Source organism: Orbicella faveolata, unplaced genomic scaffold (genome assembly GCF_042242905.1).
Source record: "Orbicella faveolata isolate gen_17 unplaced genomic scaffold, um_ofav_v1 contig_25, whole genome shotgun sequence".
NCBI classification, from domain to species: domain Eukaryota; kingdom Metazoa; phylum Cnidaria; class Anthozoa; order Scleractinia; family Merulinidae; genus Orbicella; species Orbicella faveolata.
In genome coordinates, this window is record NW_028301553.1 from 28,060,001 (window position 1) to 28,079,869 (window position 19,869).

At 41.8% G+C, this 19,869-nt stretch overlaps 1 protein-coding gene and 1 pseudogene across 1 annotated transcript in view; one reads left to right on the plus strand and one right to left on the minus strand.

Annotated features, from left to right (window-relative positions):
• Positions 1-2,156: 2,156 nt before the first annotated feature.
• Positions 2,157-19,869, plus strand: part of LOC110062438 (uncharacterized) — a 75,886-nt gene continuing 58,173 nt past the window's right edge. Inside the window, exon 1 of the mRNA XM_089294029.1 lies at positions 2,157-2,429. Coding sequence (XP_089150155.1) covers positions 2,309-2,429 — 121 coding nt within the window. The 5' untranslated portion in view covers positions 2,157-2,308. The remainder of the gene's footprint in view (positions 2,430-19,869) is intronic.
• On the minus strand, positions 13,824-16,402 carry LOC149109763 (uncharacterized; annotated as a pseudogene).

A 19,869-nucleotide genomic window follows, 5' to 3' on the forward strand; every position in this document is an offset into this window, starting at 1 on the left:
TCCCTCGGGGAACTCTAAAACATTGAAATAATATTTTTTCTAAGACATGAACTGTTCAGATAGCCAAGTTCCCCCGAAATAAGTCACCTTTTTAACCATCATGGCAGCTCTCTAGGCCGTCATGTAAATGCCGCGTCACGCAAAACCTTAGAAATTCAAGCGTAGTGTATCACAAAACCAAGAACCCATTCGGAGCGAAAATTTGTATGAATACTAGTTTTCAGCTGCTCTTATACATCATTTAAGTAAAATCTCAGAGAGATCAATAGTTTTGTAGTTCGAATTTTGGTGACGTCATGTGAAACCAGCTATAGTTACGATGTATGTTGTTGCATGATGTGGATGTTGTTCAGCGTTTGGGTTAATACTTTAGGAACGTAAGGTGTTATTGATATTAAAGCTACAGTAGGACTGATACTGGACAGGTTATAATTGAAGGTGAAAAAAGAAAATTCTTTACTTAGACTGACAAATTTCTCTTGGCTAAAAAGCTACCTCTCTGGAAGCCCACTATTAAGGTTACTTCGCACTTTCAAGGGCACAAAAAAGCGTTTTTTCTTTTATTTGACAAAATTTAGGTCAGTCAATTTATTTACAGTTTACAAAACAAAAATAATAAAAATCTCAAAAAGAGACCGAGTTATTTAGGAAAAACGTATTTTCAAATAAAGTTAATAAACCAGGAAGGTGTCATAATCTCTTAAATGGACGAAACCGCCAAGGGAATTTTCGCGGCAAACGCATATCTTGGAGCTCGTGATTCATGTTATTTGGTATTGTTTATATCGCGTATTTGTTCTTTTGCCTTAAGCTAATATGCCCGTTTTAGTGTCTTTCTCTTCAGTGCGACAGCGAGATAGAAAACGTGTTGCAATGCGATGCTTTTCGCGGGAAATCCTGGTGCATTGTCATTGACACTAGGAGGTCCTGTTGTTCCAATGGTTTGCAGTTGAGAGATAATCTCCTGGCGTGGCTCGAGTTGTTTACGAACCTTTATGACCTAAAATCTCGCATTTGGAATTCATCCACTTTGCGCAAATTTATAGGGTATGCAGATTTGATGGATTTTCGTGAAATTTCGCCAGAACATTTCAGGGATAATGACAAACAAAAGTGTGTGGGGAAATTTGGATATTTAACATATTTTTCCCGTGGCGTCCATTTACGCAACGCGTCTCGCGTATTTTTAGCTACTCCTACTTAAGATGCAGAAATCTAGACAACCAATCAGAATATCGAAACAGCTCGACACACTTTTGTTGATTGATGCCTTGTGAACTGTGCAGCCATTTTGCTCGAGTGGCGGCATCCGATAACCGATAAATTCAATAGCAGAACCCTCTGTCGTTTCACACCTTACCGACTCCTGACACTTCCTTTAAAAAACATTCCTTAAATTGTATTTTTATAGTGAACTACATCTAGTAAGCTTTCTTCTGATTTACAGTTGTTGGGGTTTTATTGAAACTGGCGCACGTACGAATTTTTTTCCCGAAGGACACCCGCGAAGGTGGAAAGTAACCTTAATATAACATAAACATACATTAATTTATAAACAAGTAAACAAAAGAAGATACAAACTTGTTAAAATGTAAGTACATAATAAAGTGATTTAATTTACAACAAAAATATAACATTGCAGTCAGTAATAGAAGTAAACTCAATAAATCTAAGAGAAAGTGAAATCAGTTTTTGAAGTTTCTCCTTTGGCTGACTCATGGTTTTGTTTTGGTTGTTTCGCTTGTTTCGGTCATTTCGTTTTGGTAAATGTTTCGGTGCTTTCACCTGGGAGGTTGTGATTTGTTGTTTTCAACTTGGTCTTAGAGGAGAAGCATATTTCACAAGTCACTAGTTTTGATGGAAATGTATACATATATAAAAATAAACAGTAACTTTTACCTAGTAGTTTTAAAGTTGTGATAGCTTTAATGGTACTGTTTGTTGTCATCATGACAACCAATTCTGACATCACTAAGATTTTGTTTTGTTTTTCAGCAAAATATATATAAGTTAAATCTGTAAACACGCTGGGGTGCTACATGTATGATAAAAATTAATCTTACTTAAGATAGGTCAAAGCCCAAATGTTGCTAGAATCGTGAGCAACAACGTAACAACAGCTCAGTAATTAATTGAACAATTATTCGTCTTTGTAGTAAGAGATGGCACACCCACAGATGATGAATTAGAAGAACTGGCCAATGAAATTGTAGAATGGAAAAAGCTTGGGCGTCGCCTTAAGGTCAGTGAGCCAAAGCTTGCAGAAATATCTCAAGTTCATGACCAACTGTCCGAAAAGGCATATCACATGTTAATGTACTGGAAACAAGGAAAAGGTTGTTCTGCAACCTACAAGACTTTGTGCGATGCATTGAAACACAAACTTGTACAGCGCCAAGACTTGGCAGAGCGGTTTTGTTACATTAATGGTAAGTATTTTCTACTAATTGCTGTTACAATTAGAGTCTGATGACGTACTCCAGATCAAGCAGGCTGGATGGGGTATTGTCGTGTTCTTAGGCAACAAAATTTACTCCTGCAGCACCTCTCTTCATCTAGGTGTTAATTGACAGGGTAATGCAAGGCACTGATAAACAATTTTTTGTATGTCACTTGTCAAGTTTCTCTTAAGGTAACTATTTTTAGTGACAACTTAATTTAAAGGAATTTATCAGTTGCATGAAAATTTAGTAGTTCAAGTCAAGAAGTCACTGACTTGCAGTGTAATATGCCTATAAGTCTCACAGGCATGAGATTGTTAACTTGTGAGTGCCAGGATTTTTGAAGATAACTTAAGTATTTCTCAAGATGTCCAAATAATTGGACAGCTGTTGTGGTTCTCGTTCGGTTCAGGGTTGTGTATGTGTAACTTTCTATTAAGAGGATAAAGGATGGATTAAGTTATTCGAGTTATCGCTTTGGTTCTATATTACACTTATGAGCCCCACTGTTTTGCTGGTTTTTTGGGACGGAGTGGTTATCAATCTGCTTATAGAAAATGTTACCTGACCAGTGACAGTAGTTGTTTGTTTTGGTATCACCATCGCCCTGAAGTAAGTCAAAACTAAAAACTGTTGTTGTGACAGAAATTTCTTTGACTTATAAAAGATCTTCTGTCTTCTGCTTTTCGGTTTTCCTTTTACCAAATTATTTTCATATATATACATATAAAAATGTCAGGAGGCTTGAAAGACTTCCTAACGTTTGGTGCGAAACGACAAAAGAAAAAACGGTCTTAAAAGTTTCGATCTTTGTTTTGCAAATTAAGGCTGTGTTGCACCGTTCTTTATAGTGAAGGTCACCTAAGATTTTCAACTGAAACTGGCAATATTCTGCTCTTTCTCCCTGAAAACTAGAACCTCAATTTGTGAAATCAGAAACATATCAGAAAATTTCTTTAACAAAATTAAAAAAAACTAGTGATAGATATTTCTCTCGTAAATGTCCCAAGATAGATAATGCTGAATGTTTCTTGAATATGGAAAATATCGAGATAGAAATTAACAGATATATTACAAAAATTATAAATTAAAAATTAGTTCCCGTTTCCTTCTTTTATCTATGTCATATTGATTGTTTGCATTTTTGCCTTAACTTAAGAAATAGATCGGTTTTAGGCCGCCTTATTTTATCTGTCTGGACAGAAAAGTTACTTGAAGTAGCTTCTATTTGATTACTTCTAGGTGGTTTTGATTCAGCTGAGATTATCGACGCAATTCGCCAACTCTACATAGGCCGCGAGGGATGGCTCGCACCGTTTCCTTGGTGTGAAGAGTTTCACTTTCATCTTGATAGTATTTTTACCAGACTCAAAGTGGTCAGCAGGAAAAAAACAAGAGGAACAGTGACAGACAGCATCGTCAACATGTCTGGGATCTTTAAACCCCATGAAGAATGTCCACAACCAAGAACAGTGTTAATTGAAGGAAAGCCTGGCATGGGGAAAACCACTTACTGCAAGAAGATGGTATATGACTGGGCTACAGGAAAACAAGAAGCAGAAGATTACTTTCCAAGGTTCGAAACAGTGTTGTTGCTGAAGTGTCGTGATATGAAGTCTAACCTATGGGAGGCCATTGATGATCAACTTCTCCCTCGAGATTTTGAAGAAGACGTTAGAGAGAGATTCTTCAACTTCATCCGCCAGAATCAGTCCAAAGTTTTGCTTGTACTTGATGGATTGGATGAGGTTCCCACTAGTAAATTGCCAGTGTTCAAAGAAATCATTCAGGGTCGCAGAGAACTTCCAAAGTGTCGCGTGGTTGCTACGGCACGGCACCGGGCTGGGATTAAGTTACGAATACACTGTGACACCCTGCTGCAAACTGAAGGATTTACCGACGAAGACGCAAGAGAGTTTATACTCAAGTACTTTAAAAACACGAAGAATTTGGCCGAGAAGCTCCTGTCCAAGTTGGAAAATGATGAAGACCTGAGAGACCTGGCGGCAAATCCTCTTAACACTGTGCTCCTTTGCCTCATTTGTGAAGAATTTCAAGGCATTTTCCCAGAAAGTAGTACCCAACTGTACGTGGGAATCATAGAATGTATCCTTAGAAGATACAGAAACAAGAAAGGATTACCAGAAACCAATGAGGACCTCGTCGAAGTATACGACGCTCAACTGAAACATCTTGGCCAGATAGCTTTGAATGGTTTGCTTGAAGACAACTTGGACTTTGAGGAAAGTGAGCTTAAAAGTCATACAGATGAATTACCTGGATTCGGGTTTTTGTCAGTTCAGACCGGAGGCAGTAAACTAAGACCCCGTCGACAGTACAGTTTTCTACACAAGAGTTTTCAAGAATGCTTCGCGGCAATCTATCTGTGTAGTCAGCTTCTCAATAAAGAAATCAGTGTCGACGAGTTAGCTGCTGATAGAAGATACATTGAAGAGCTTCCAGAGGTCCTTTCATTTACATGTGGTATGGTAGCGGCACGTTGCGAGGAAACAGCAGAAGCCCTTATCAAGAGTATAACGGTTCAAGTGAATGACAAAGAATGCTTTCTTACCTGGCTTGCGGTCATTTCCGAATGTAGAAGAGAAGACAGCAGTTTTCATCTTAAACTGGCACGTGTTTCCGGCTCAGTTCTCAAACTTCAACGTCTTGATCTCTACGTTGAATTGCCTACTGACGATGACGCTGGTCTTATAGCTGAAGCACTCAAAGTAAATTCAACGCTGACAGTGTTGAATTTGGATGACAATGGCATTGGAGATCAAGGTGCTACTGGTCTTGCTGAAGCACTCAAAGAAAATTCAACGCTGACAGTGTTGAATTTGGATGGCAATGGCATTAGTGATCAAGGTGCTACTGGTCTTGCTGAAGCACTCAAAGTAAATTCAACGCTGACAGTGTTGAATTTGGATGACAATGGCATTGGTGATCAAGGTGCTACTGGTCTTGCTGAAGCACTCAAAGTAAATTCAACGCTGACAGTGTTGACGTTGGATCGCAATGGCATTGGTGATCAAGGTGCTACTGGTCTTGCTGAAGCGCTCAAAGCAAATTCAACGCTGACAAAGTTGAATTTGGCTGAAAATGGCATTGGTGATCAAGGTGCTACTGGTCTTGCTGAAGCACTCAAAGTAAATTCAACGCTGACAGAGTTGAATTTGGCTGACAATGGCATTGGTGAGCAAGGTGCTACTGGTCTCGCTGAAGCACTCAAAGTAAATTCAACGCTGACAGTGTTGTATTTGTCTGGCAATCCCATTGAACTCATTGAACTCCTCCGCTTGCGACATGCTCGTCGTTTCATCACTTTTTAAACAATCGTCATATGATGAAGACTTGCTTGTTGTTCTGAGTGAAAACAGCTATGGCTGTCTTTTTTAATCAAGTTTTTTTTACGTATTATAACTGATGTAAATAGATGGGTTGTTTTCATTATCGGGTTTTTTTCTGATGTGTACTGCATTACTGATAATTTCATTTCAAGTTCTTTTTGATTGTCATTGTCCAATGTTATACGAGTCCGTCGTATTTTTTCTATCAGTATATATCACCTCTTTATCTTAAGTGACGTCGGAACTGTATAATAAAAAGAATTCTACTACGTTCAAGACTTTGAAAGCATGTCATATTGATTGTATCGTCAACTCAATATTTTATGCGCCATGAATGGATATGTGTGGGCATTGCTTCATTATGTCACGAATTATATGGTAAATATTTCCAGCGAATGAGATTAAGGTGATGGATTCCTTGGCTGTCGTGTGCTCTTATTGGGTGAGATCACCATCGGGAAAACATAACAATTTTCCTGGACAATTCTGTCCAAGGTGGAAAGGTGCAGTGAGGTCAACCCTATGTGAAGTACCAAAGAAACACATAAAAAGGATCTGGATTACAAAGAACAAGCTACAAGTAGCCCTGAAACCAAAGGAGCTAGGAGAGAAGACTTCCCAATCCTTCTGTCACACCGTCTAAAAGGGTCGTGATAGCCTGGGTGCGTATTGATAATCGGTTCTCTGCGACGGTGGAATTCGGCGGTAACACAATTAAATTGTCAGATCTCAAGGAACTAATGGTTCAGGGAGTTCGCATGGCGCGCCACTCAATCAAGAGGGTTATAAGGGAGCTGTGAAATATCTTACGCAAGAAGTACGGCCATTCAGACTCCTGAAAGTAGTGGAAACTTATCTAATCAATCTTCTCGAGATGCCGGCAATAATGGAGAGAAACGTGGCCTTATAAAACTGGTCTTATAAAACGCTATTATGTTATTGTAGAGTAGTTTCGTCGATGCAAGCTCGGATCTTGTGATTAGCGTCCGTGGCCCTTCGCGGAATTTACTGGAAGGTGAACGTAAGTGGACAGATACAAATGCGATGGTTAAAGCAGGTGACAAAAGTAACGGCCCTTAGCGTTCTACACTTCCAAATGATCGTAATTTCACTGGCAGGATCAACTTGTCAACGATTGCATCTATTTGTTAGCACCGGGGACATGTTTCTTCAGACTGTGATCAAGTTTCTACTCGTGCTGAACGTAAGGCATTTCTGGCAGGCAAAAAGGTTGTGTTTTAACTGGCTAGTGGGTCAGCATAGCGTTAACAAATGTCCTCGTAAGTTCTCATGTCGCGTTTATCGTGGGAGACATCATACTTCCCTTTACCATCAATCCTAGGAACCTTCATCCGCTAGTCATGGTTGACGTCAATGGTCAGAAAAGTCCGTGCTCTCCTCTGGGGTGGGGCGAGTCACTCTTTAGTGCCGTCCAGGTTGATCTCACTCAGTTGCGCGCAGTCAAAAACATAACGCGTCGCGTGGCTCAGAACACGAACGCTACTGGAGTACGACTTGTGCTTGCGAGCGATTAGAAGAGACTTCGCGTTGAGCACGCATGCCTGGGAAATTGACAGAAAGGAGATAATTATTGATGCTAGACAACCCTCATTCTGTAGAGCGGTCGCGAATTGCCAATAAATCTCATCTGTTAGGAGTCAAGTCAGGAGATCAGTGATTGGAAGACCCTCTACCGGTGTCACATCATCCTACGTGCAAACGGTACGCGCAGATCCCTACACGAAAGCGCGCGCTGCGCGTCGTGAAGAGCCTGTTTCTGAATTTACCTGTTTGGCTGGGCTCTTATTGCATTAGGATCAAAACTGTATGGGTACTGGCTTTCTAGCAGTGAATTCGATCAGCAATTATGAGCATCTATGCGCTCTAATCTTCAGGGGTTGGTAGATACTCTCGCTCGTGATCAACAAGGAGTCCAGAAAGAGTTTCGCTAGCAACTGGCACGACATCGTCAAGAAGGCTGGTATCCAAATTACTCAGCATGGAAAAGGTATCGGGATACGATGAAATAATCCATGATTAGCTTAATGAAGAAGTGGTTGAGTCGACAGCCCACCGATAGAGTTCTACATGCCCCTTTGAGCGTGTCATCAGGGAAACAGCACAGCCTGCTGAGATGTGTGTAGCCTATGACTGCACTATGCGGGAGGAAAGAAAACGCCCTCTCTGAATGATTGCCTTGCGACTGGAGTCGCCCTCAAGAACAAGATTCACCACCTCTCGGTTCTTGCTAGATTTCATTCTGTTGCGTTTGCTGGTAACATGAAAAAGACATCCCTGCGAGCGCGCGTTAGGGAGGGTGAGCCTGATGTTCTGCGATAAACTGGTTGTGGGATTTGCACTCCACAGAATTCGAAATACAGATCTTGAGGTTCACCAGAGCACTTTCTGGTCTCACTCCTTCTCCTTTCTGCTAAGAGGTGCAATTTTCTCTAGTGACATTTTTGCAGTTGCATAAATAGCAATCTTAGGTACTGGAGCTGGAAGAAAGCACTCGAGAGGATTCTAGCGACAATCAAGCCGCCTTCGCTAAGTAGCCGTTAGGAACTGCTACTTCCAGAGACGGGAGTTTTTGGCATTTCAAACTCCAGGCAGTCTGTAAAGGTGTTCCATTCGTTTCCTCACGAAAATGCTGAACTGATCAAACGGAGGATTCTAGGAATGCTAGGTCGCACCTATGAATTCCTCGGTCTGGTTTGCCACACATGTCTGCAAGGAACTACTACTCTTGAAATGCTTGTGAGCTGAAATAACAACAAGCCTGGTACGCTCCTCTACCTCATGAGCTTACAGCAAAATGAAGCGATGGGAGACTGACCTGCTCGTGAACATGGTGGCAAGGGGCACGCTAGCGTCCTATCAGCGCAGTAGAACTCAATGTCTTCGCAGACGCAAATGGGTGTGATATCGCCGCAGCCGTTTACGCCTTTATTTGTCAAGATTCTTGAAAAACATATGGTATGGTGATTGTCAAAAAGCTGCGAAGACTCAAAATAACCTGGAGAAAAACTGCTGGAAAAAAACGGGCGTAAACTTCTCTCTGTTGGAGTCAGTCTCAAGAGGAGGCATAGGACTGGACCAACTGGAGGAATACTACGCAGGCTTAATGCGTGACATGGCGCGGAAAATACAAGTAATGATGACCGCCGAAGCACGTCTTGCCACGCAGCGTTTGACAATATTAAGCCGGTGACTAGATCTGTTTGCAGAACACATGACTGTAAGATAAAGTCTGTATACGAGTCAAGTGGACCATCAGGCCGCAGCTTTTCCCGGTTTCTGTAGCACGAAGCGGCTAGAATGGTTCTACTCCCCTTCGATGAGATGCTAGTCCTTCGAAGGGTTACCCCCCCCAGCATTAAATTCGCTGGTGCCATTTATACACCTGGGTGGAGAGAGGCTCTGCGAGAGCAAAGTGTCTGGACCAAGAACAGGAAATGATCACCACAAAAGCGCGTCTTGCGCGCGAGGAAAATCAAGGAACATAAGATTGATGAGTGGAGACATGTACCTTCTCATCAGAATACTGCTTATCGCAGGAGACGTGGGGGTTCCCGTAACTGATGCAGCATTTTGGTGGAGTAGACCCGAGTGGCTACTGCTATAATGCGTGGCGGCCAAACCCTGTGACTACAACCAGTAAAGAACGCGAAGTCGAGTCCAAAATAGTACGAGAGGTGATAATGGCTGCTACGGTGGACTGGCAACCAAATGAATATGACCATTCACTTGAACGGCATGATCTACCAAAGGCCCTTCGAGTCTGCGCCTGGATCGCATGGTTTATACATAATTTCCGCCAAGTGCTGTGGACACGCTGGACTTGTGAGTACGCCACAACTGTATCGGAGTCTGCTGGCCAAAAACCCTTAGGATCGGTGATGTAGTCAATAAGTGTGAAGATGAAAGTAATCGTGGCGAGTGGCTGATAGGGATGGAAGTGCTCCTGTTCAATGGTCGTGATGGAGTCGTGCGCTCAATGAAACCCCGTGCAAGGAAATCTTTCTTTGAGAGACCCGTCCAGCCCATCTGCCACTAAAGCTATCGTGCAACAGTCCGACAGGAGCTCAACAGTCATCAGATCTGAACCCGCACGCACCACCTTCTCGACCGAGATAAGACGCGCGCCGAAGTTGCTGTTGACTGCGCATCCTGGATGCTATGCGGGATGAGGAGAGGTAGGAATTTAATTTACGCTCATGGAAATTAATTCAGCAGAGAACTTTTATTATAGGAATACCAAGTGTCTTTTCTCGTGTTATCGTTTGATATTGTAATTAAGTGTTCTAAACGACATCAGTTTCTTGCAGAAATCACATGGGGGAGGGTGTCGAGACTGGACAAATGACCTCGTTTACGTTTAAGAGCGTGACATCCCAGTGATTGCCTTGTCAAGAAACTTTTGATCTTTTTATTTTAACAGTGCGTGATGAGTGGTCAAGAGAAAATGTGTGTAAGCATTGGTTCATTTTGTCACATATTATCTTATAAACATTTTCAGCGAAAGAGGTTTTCTATATTTAAGACGTGCTAGATCATTATAAGGCTGCTGGATTTCTTGGCTGTGCCATTATTGTGAGAGATTACGTGCGGTTGTGATTCTCAAGGAATGAAATCTAGAAACTATTGGTCTGTCCTATTTTCCCACAATTAAATGACTAAGGACTTAAGTATTGATGCCCTGAAAGCTTGAGAAAATTCAAGTATGTTTTTTGGGGGGGAGGGGACGGAGAATCAGAAAATGGAAAAGAAGGTTTTTGGGACATTGCTGTGAAGACGTGGATGTCACTCTATTCTCAAAACAAATCTTATACTTCCTTCCTACCCCTATCCCTCCCCGATCATCAGTATCGTTTAGCTTCAGCAAACATGGGTGACATGGATGAGTAAAACAAACCAACACTGTTTGTGGTTGGGAGGGGAGGGGTATATTTGTTAGATTTGCATATTTCAGTTATTATCTCATAGAAGCAGAGAAGACAAGCGTTATTACTCAGTAGTCTGCCCTGCGTAAGTCTACTAAGGCAGAAGATTATCAACCCAATAAGGCGTTTACCAACCTTCTTGCTTCAAGGCTAGATGACGTCAGGGGCTGTCTTATTGTACTGGACTTGATTCTCACTTTGTCTCCGTCAACAGCAAAGTATGAGAGAGGATCACTTAAAGAGTAATCTGCGAACAACCGTGACTCAGAGCACCCTGTCAGGCTTGATAAGAGGACGCTCTTCAGACAGCACATGAAAGCGTACAATCCAAACTACGCCATCAGTAACTAGTGTTGTGCAGCGAAGACAACGAGGCACATTCTGTATATATTCATATTGACTTCTAACAATCTGAAACTTTCAGTTTATATGTCTTAAGGGACTCTATCATGTTAGCAGTGCAAGCAAAGAACTTAGATGTTTTTCTAGCTCTACTGTTCGGCCGTTTTTGTTGAAATTATTGATCATGAAATCCTTCGTGATATCAAAGTAGTGTGTTTTACATCGCAAGGTTAGGCCCTATGTGCCACTGGGCATTCCGGGATTGAGTTTGTGAGTGACATTACAAGGTTACTGTATTTAGAATTCTCGTTTTGATCTAATTCAAGAGAAGTTAAGTCGACATTTTCTGTAGTCAAATTACCTTCGATTAAGTTGTTACTGCAACTTCTAATGTTCTGGTGTAAAATCAAGCGTTTCTGTTACAATGTTTAGGGTTGAAGTTGTAAAGAAATTCGTATTCAGTCTCAAATTGTTACAAAGAATTATAGCTCATATCTTTGCCTGGTACCTTTGATTGTGTATTGTTCATAACTTAATAAATTAATTTGTATGTATTTTAGCAGCAAATTTAATGCTTTGGGTAAGCCTTTAGAGGACTCGTATCCCATCCAGGGTGGGGTGGGGAAATACTCTTAATCACTTCATGATACAGAAACTTGGGATATGCGCCGACCTGATGGCCTCTGGATCCTAACGCAGAAAGTGAAGAGAAGGTGCTTTTATTTCATCCAATCAGAAGCAATAGTAAACTGGCTCTCGCGCGTTTTCCCGCGCTAGGCACGTGTTGCATAATTTATGCCTTCAGTGGGGGACTTGTTGAATTATGAACGAAGATTCATAGAACCAGCTACCATTTCTTGTAGGAACTCGGGCTCGTAATGTAATTGTAAAATAGGAACACATGTGGAAGTTTTGGAAGAACCATAGTTACTAACTATGGAGGAACAGGAATGAACAACCAATTTTTTTCCCACATCTGTTTCGAGTTCTCCCTAACTCTCCCAAGGTTTTTAACTGTTAAGATGTAAATTTTATTTCGCCTGCGCTGGCCATTAAACCGGCTCCTGAAAATTGAGGCAGAAAAAAATTCGGCGAGCTAAGCTACCCTTGGGTGTCCGAGCTTTTCCTTTAATGGGCTTTTCATCCCCAGACCGCTCGCACTAGACCCTGCTCGGCTCGCGCCGTCCGCGTGTTTCTGCAGTATTCGCACTCTTCCACCAGTCGACATCGTATTAAAAGCAGAAACTGAAATAATGAAAGATTTTTTTAAGGTACTCTCTGTAGCGCAACATTCACTGATAGCATGAGCAGTGATAAAAATGTAGATACCCTAAAAATATTTTTTTAAAAAAGGAAGTATTCTTTACTATAGTTCAAGTAAACAAATACTAAAACGCGCTGGGAAAGTGCATTTCTGAAAAGTTTAAACGATATAGAGCAAATCATCATTCCAGTAAAGCGCGCTCTACGAACGATTTTTGTTTGAACGTTATTGGAAACTGTTATTAGAGATCTTTCCATTGGACACCTGAGCTAGTCAAGCTCCAATTTGGTACATAAAAAGATAAGACGTACTGAGAACCAATCAGGATCGAGAATTTGGTTTTATTCAAATTACTTTTAAAAACTATTACTTTATTGCAAGTGCTTGATGCAAAAAACACCGTTTTCGTCAATACCCATCCGTACACACATGCACACGCCCAACCAATGTTGAAACAGGCTTTATCGATGCTGTCACGTGGTTACAACACTGGAAAGGGGGACGGGGGGAGGGGTGAAAGATGAGAAGTGTAGAAAGTGCAGATAATTACACTTGAAATGAGAAGTACACGAGAATAGGGTTGGTACCGGCTACGTCAACTTCGCCCGCAGTTTACCATCTTAAATGGTTAGTGCCCCCTAATTATTCGGAAAATAACTTCCTTTTCCAATTATCGAGACTTTAAAAGACTGAACAAAAAGAAAGTTTTGGGAAGTTAAAAAATTTTCAATTTTTCTACCCACGCAGCATCACTGTCAAGTCATTGGAAGTGCGGTCGTTAAATGATTGTCTCATGGTTGGTGCGCAGGACTCCGGATCGAGCGGTTCGGGTTCAAGCCGTAGCCATTGTGTTGTGTTCTTGGGCGAGACACTTCACTCTCACATTGCCTCTCTCCACCCAGGGGTTTAGGGTGCGATGGACTTGCATTCCATCCGTGGGGGAGAAGAAATATTCCTAGTCGCTTCATTCTACAGAAACTGGAGATAAGTACTGGCCTGATTGACCAGTTGGCTCGTATGCAGACTTTACCCGTACTTTAAGTAACGTTACCGGTTGAATAGATTTGCCTTGTAGACCCAGGAACACAATTTTTGGCGGAGTAAGTTGCATATCAGCGTTTTATTTGTGATATTTTTGACTGGCAGACTTTGGAGCCATATTCAAGAACAAAGAACACTTTTTTCAGCGTAAGGGTGGTCTTTCGGACATTGTATCTCCGCACCGAATTCCCTGACGCCCATATTTGTTTACATTTCTAACAAGAGTAACTCAATCACCGTGTGGTGTCTTAGAAGATTTTCGCGCAAACGCTCTTGAACAAGTACTAAACTTTAGCTCTCTTTAAACTGAGAACATAACCGTTTTATTACGTTAGATTGGTAAAAATACGACAGCCGATTTAGCTACTAGAAAGTGGCATCCATTGAAAAAGATTACTACACTTTCGTAACTTCACGTTAGTCAATACTTTGAACTTGAAATTACGCAAAAGTCAAACAAAACTTCCCATGGTCGAGCCATGATTGAAAAACGATCTTGTGGGTGAAAACGGGTTTGTCATTAAACCAAAAGAAAGCTGGCTGCTTGAAAAAGGCTCTAAGCCAAATGGAGCCTGTCCCTGGAATGCAATCCCAGGCGCTGAGTTTGATCCCAATGAGAAACTTGAGCCAGCATTACTGACTGCATAAAACGAAGATGTAATACTGTCCACCGAATGTTTTAGAAAGCTGGTAGATGGCACAGAAACATTGTTCCTTGCTGTGGTGTTATGCCATCTGTTTGCCGTCTGGCGGAGTTATGAGTTACGAATGTGAACTGCGAAGCTGCAGAATTTGGCGGGGACATTCTGTAAGCTCTGTTTCCTGTAGGCCCGCTAAGAGCATCGCTGACTGACTACTGGGGACAGTTGCCTTCTGTTCTACAAGATCTGGCATGGCTGCAAGCGCGCGCAATGGGTTGTTTGTGCTAGCATCATGGCTGACATTCGACTTAACAGAGTGAAGTAAGTTTGGATTCACAGACACCATAGCGGTGCTGTTGTAGTTTGCATCTGAGCGCGACGAGATGAGATTATCAATGGCATACGAAAGACTTAAGTTCAAATCACTAGAGCCGATTAGAGACTCGGCCGAGAAATCCGAGTAAGTAGTCCTGGATGGCCGTGTTTGAAGTTGGGATTCCTGTGTCATAACTGAATCTCCCATCAGTTCGTTTCCTCCAATCAGCGCCTCTGCCGAGTAATTCGAAAAACTCTGAGCATGGCCTTGTTCACTGGGTGTACTGTGAATTGACGGGGCCACGGCCATTGTTAAACTGCTCTGTTGGTTTGGATTGCTGTCAGAATTAACAGATGCGGTCGTTATGTGTGGAATGTTCGGCAGAACCACTTCACTTGAGGCAAGCAGAGATTCGGCAGAGAAGCTAAGGCTGCCAGAGCCAAGCTGCGAAACTTGTTGGTGTTGCTGCAAATCTGACGTTTGTGTTTGCTCCATGCTCTGAGGTAAACCAGCTAACGATGCAATACTGTGAGAAAGGCGTGGTATCTGGCCAGCCTGACTCATTCCTATACTAGAAACTTGTACAGTTGGTTTACCACAATCTACTCGAGTTGGCATGGTATTAGCTGGAACTGACACCTGAGTGGTAATACCTGGGATCAGAGAATTGACGTTAAAAGTCTGTATTGTCATTATCTCCGGTTGAGGCTGACAAATATTCATATTTCCTGGTGGTTCCTAAGAACCGCAAGTGCTCGCTCTCTTTGCCATCCTGGTGTTGTCTCTCACAGTTAAGTGTGCTGCTCCACGTTTGTTGGAGGCCGAGGTCGCTTTATTTTCTAACAAAGGTTTGTTTTGGGAATTTTTATTCGTGTTTTGAGTTCGGCTTGTATTAACCGTCGATTTTTTCTGACCCTTGTTGGCAGGCCCTGCTTTTTTCGTTTTACAACCCCCTTGGTTTTTGCTCGCATCTGTCGACGCCTTTGGACGAGGAGTACTCTCGTTGTTCTGACTTATTTTGGACACAGTTATACTCTGGTTTGGAGTAGCAGTCACATAGAATGCCGGCAAGCTGGTGCTATGTGTCACAACAGTGTTGCTGACTCCAGCTGCATCGTGTTGATTACCCAGGCTGTTTGGCACTGGCACAGCGACAAGAGGAGTTGACATCTGAACTGCACTGGGAACAGCAGCACATGAGCTAATCACAGCTGGATGGAGGTTCAGGATAGCGGCAGAGTTATGCCCCGTTGCAGGAGCAACAAGTGGGACAGCATTCACCACACTTATTGGCGAAATTGATGTACCAGGTTGTAGTGCAACTTTCATGATGGCTGCTACACTGTGTCTTGAATAGCCTGCTTGAGACTGCAACACTTGAGAAGCAGAGCTGACTGGCGTGCTAACAGTCTGTAACGGTTGCTTTGTTACAGAGCAGGACACGTTATTTCCAAACTGTACAAAAGGGGGATTAAAGGATGGATTAGGATTCGACAAACTGCTAATGTTTCCCTGTGGCTGGTTTAATTCAAGTTGGCCAAGGTTGTTTGCACTATTCTGCACGACAGGTGTTGTTGGAAGTTGAACCGTTGGACATGTTGTAACTGGAGTAAAAACAGACGCTGTGCTACTTGCTGCAGAAATTGGATTAGTTGTTATAATAAAAGGGGCTACATAAGCAATCGATTCTCTCTTCGATTGCTCCTTCGCGACAGAGGCGGAAGTAATTGGCAAATGATTAAGCACAGCAGTGGTTTCAGTAGTGGGCTGAGTCTCATTACTGGTCACTGTTGTTTGGCTGGTAACCTGTGGTGGTCTCGACGCAGTTGTCACTGCTGCAGTCGGTGATTCCCTCGATTTTGGGACCTCTGTCGTCGTCATAGCAATAGCATCATCAGGTGTATCTGTGTCGACTGTCCCAGATGAGGTAGAATCTGTTGTTGTTGTTGTTGTTGTGGGGATTTTTCTTGGAATAGCTATGCTATTTTTCTTTAATAAATCTCTCAACAGCTTGTTTTCTTTAGTAGTCGTTCCAAGTCGAGTTTTCAATAGCTGAACTTCTTGAGCTAGAAGAGGAAAAAATTATGGGTAAACAATAAACAACATCACAGGCAAAGATGACAAGGAGGTTTGAGCTCAATGGACATATGGGGGTGCTTACAAGAGCAATGAAGGAGGCACAGTGGCCTCATGGTTAGTGCGTTTGTCTCCAAATCGAGCTATCCGGCTTTGAGCCCGGCCGGGAACATTGCATTGTGTTTTTGGGCCAGACACTTTACTCTCTCAGCATCTCTCTCCACCCAGGTATACAAATGAGTACCAGCGTATTTAATGCTGGTGGTGACCCTGTGATGGACTAGCATCCCATCCAGGGAGGAGTGGAAATAGTCTTAGTCGCTTCATGCTAAAGAACTCAGGAGAAGCTGTGGTATACAGACTTAAGCTTACAAAAGAAATGGGAAGCTTACTGGAAGAGCAGAAAGATAATTATTTGAAACAATGGCCACGACGAATATTTTAAGGAAATGTACTATACAACTTCAAGGAGAGATTGGAAGTTCGGCGACGTTTCTTCTGGGTGCAAGAACTCGCTTCTGGAGAGTTATACGCTTCTACAATCGTTTGCTTCACTGGACACTTCATGGGGCTGACTACCGTGACGTTTTCTTCGGATTATTCAAAATTCTTCTTGGAAAATTTTAAATGCAATTTAAGGTTGATTCAGTCGAATTGCGACATAAAATGTATGTTCCGAGCTCGTATTCGGGATACTTGAGTTTGAAAACTAGCATCTTGACGAATTATCACCAAACAAAAAACTCACGGAAAGCTTGCGTTGTGTAACATTCGAGTGGTTTCCAGTGCTGAAGTCGTAAACATCCATGTTTTTCAATTTGGTAACTCAGCAGTATTCGTGCGTGCGCGAGCACCCTTATATTAGTTCCACAACAGCATAACGAAGTCAGTCCCACGGACGTGTATCAATTATTACAGTATTATTTTATGAGTGCGATGATCATACGTTGATCAACATTAACGTACACTTTTATCAAACTAAATAAGGTCGTATTTCTAATAGAATAGCGAACTAGAAGTAATGATTACGGCACCGTAGCACATTTGTAACTACGGTTTCGGTATATCGGTAACTTTCCATGCGGTATTGCGGTTTTTTACGTTTTTTACGCGGTTTTGCGGTTTTCGGACCTCCCTTAAGCCCCCTTCCTCAAAGTGTCTCTCTCAACCCAGGTGTATAAATGGGTTCCGGCGAATTTAATGCTGGGGGTAACCCTGCGATGGACTAGCATCCCATCCAGGGGGAGTAGAAATACTCCTAGTCGCTTCATGCTACTGAAACCGGGATAAGCTCCGGCGTAATGGACCACTTGACTCGTATGCAGACTTTACCTTTCAACTTAAAAGAGTAATGAGAAGTTCATTAGAAGAGCAGAAGATAATTTTCACAACAAGGGGGCGAAGAAAAGAAATGTTTACATATATATCTTATTAACCAAGGACAAGGACCATAGCGGAAGAATATCAGCCCTAGATCTCAGCAGTATGGGGCAAGCACACGAGGTCTGTACAAAAAGATCAAGGGCCGGTATTCTCGCAGTACAGCCCTAAGGTTTGACTGATAAAAAAAAATATGATTTTAAAACATGATTCAGTTTCCCACAGAATAACAATTGATAAAGTTAAGAAAGTGACTGACATTAACCCTTATATTGTTAATTGGCTTATTAACTTTTTAAAAGATCGTCAGCAAAGGGTGTGTGTAGACAATGTCATTGTTCCATTCCTGCCTGTCGATCGAGGTGTGCCGCGGGGTACTGCTCTGGGAACTGTACTTTTCACCATCATGATCAATGATTAAGTCCCACCTCCCAGGTTACCTTGAAAACTAAATATGCGGATGACATTACGTGTAGTATACTCGTTGGGCCTAATGACAATGCCTCTGAGTAGGTAGTCTATTTAATGAAACTAAACTTGATTAAGACCAAGGAACGTGTTATAAAGGGAAGAACAACCTTGACCCGTCCTGACCCAATTGTTAACATCAAACGTGTGTCATATCTGAAGCTTCTAGGAGTGACATTTTAGGATACTCCTACCAACTGAGACATGCATTTTGATGATTTAAGGGAAAGAGCCCTTAAAGGTATGTATATACTAGGATTGTGTAAAAGCTATGGTTATAGCCAGAGCCATAATCGGGGACGGAGACCGTAAGTCTTGGGATCCGTGCGCACCTGTGATATGGGACAATTTTGCTATTTTTAGAACAAATTGCGTCATCCTGACGACATTTATCCGCGCGGATCCACGCACATGTCGTGGGTTCTCGCATGGATGTTGTCCCGTTGCGTGATCAAATGGTGAGAGTTGAGAGATTCTCTTACGGATTTTTCACAGCGATGGCAGGAAATAAGGCAGGGAATACGAGCCAGGGCGCTTATATGTAGTTTTATGCTCTGAGCTAACGGAAAAGGTGAGTTTTTGAGGGTCGAAAACAAGACTTCAATTTCGCGCTGTGAATGAATATTAAGATTTGCTCGCGCTAGTTGTAACACTGGCAGACCACTCTATGTGTTCGTGGTTACTAAATATGAAAGAAACAGAATATTAATCTATGAGGGTTATTAAAAAGCTCTGAAAATTGCATATCTTAATTACATCTCAGTGTGAATTCCCAATAAAGTTAAATGAAACGTTAATCAACCCATGTGTGGTGTTTTTTCGCCTTCCTGGGCCGTCTGAAGGGTCTTTCCACGAAAGTTTTTTTTAAATGCTTTTACTAACTTACAAATACCACTTACAATACATTAAAAAACCTGCTTACAATACTTTGTATTACATTACTTGCTTACGTACAGTATGCAATAATTACTTATTATGGCATAACCTACTTACACATTACGTCACTTAAGGACTTACAATACACCTTAATTACTTACTTACAGAAAAAAATAGAACTCGCAATAAATTACTGACAGACACGCCTTAACTGGTGAGAAAGAATTTCCACTTCTGTCGAAATTCCCCTTCACCATTCAACGTGCCAGCAATATATTTTTTTATCTCGATTTTACCTGCACCAACGAGATGAAATCACGAACATAGTATTATTTGGTGCGTTGATACATGAAAAACATTTGCTTAACATTATGAGTTGGTTGAGGGTCAACCGGTGTGTAAAGGGACGAGTAATTCCAAATAATACCTCTGACTCGAAGAGAAGTGAACTCGCATTACTTACGTTAGAATACCAAAATTGGAACTTATCCCAAAAAGAAGACGCTTGCGCTCAGCTAATAAACAATTGACGTATGTTTTTACTATCAGAGGAGCAGAAAGGGCAGGATGGGGAGGAAACCTTTTTCATTTTGTATAATACACTGTTCGTGGCTCTAATGTTGTGTATAATCTTGTGCTGAAATATTGCCAATTTAACTTCTTTTGTGGCTTTGAACGGCAGAAGATAAATTTCATTTAGATTTTGTTTTGTGATACCGTATGATAAGAGT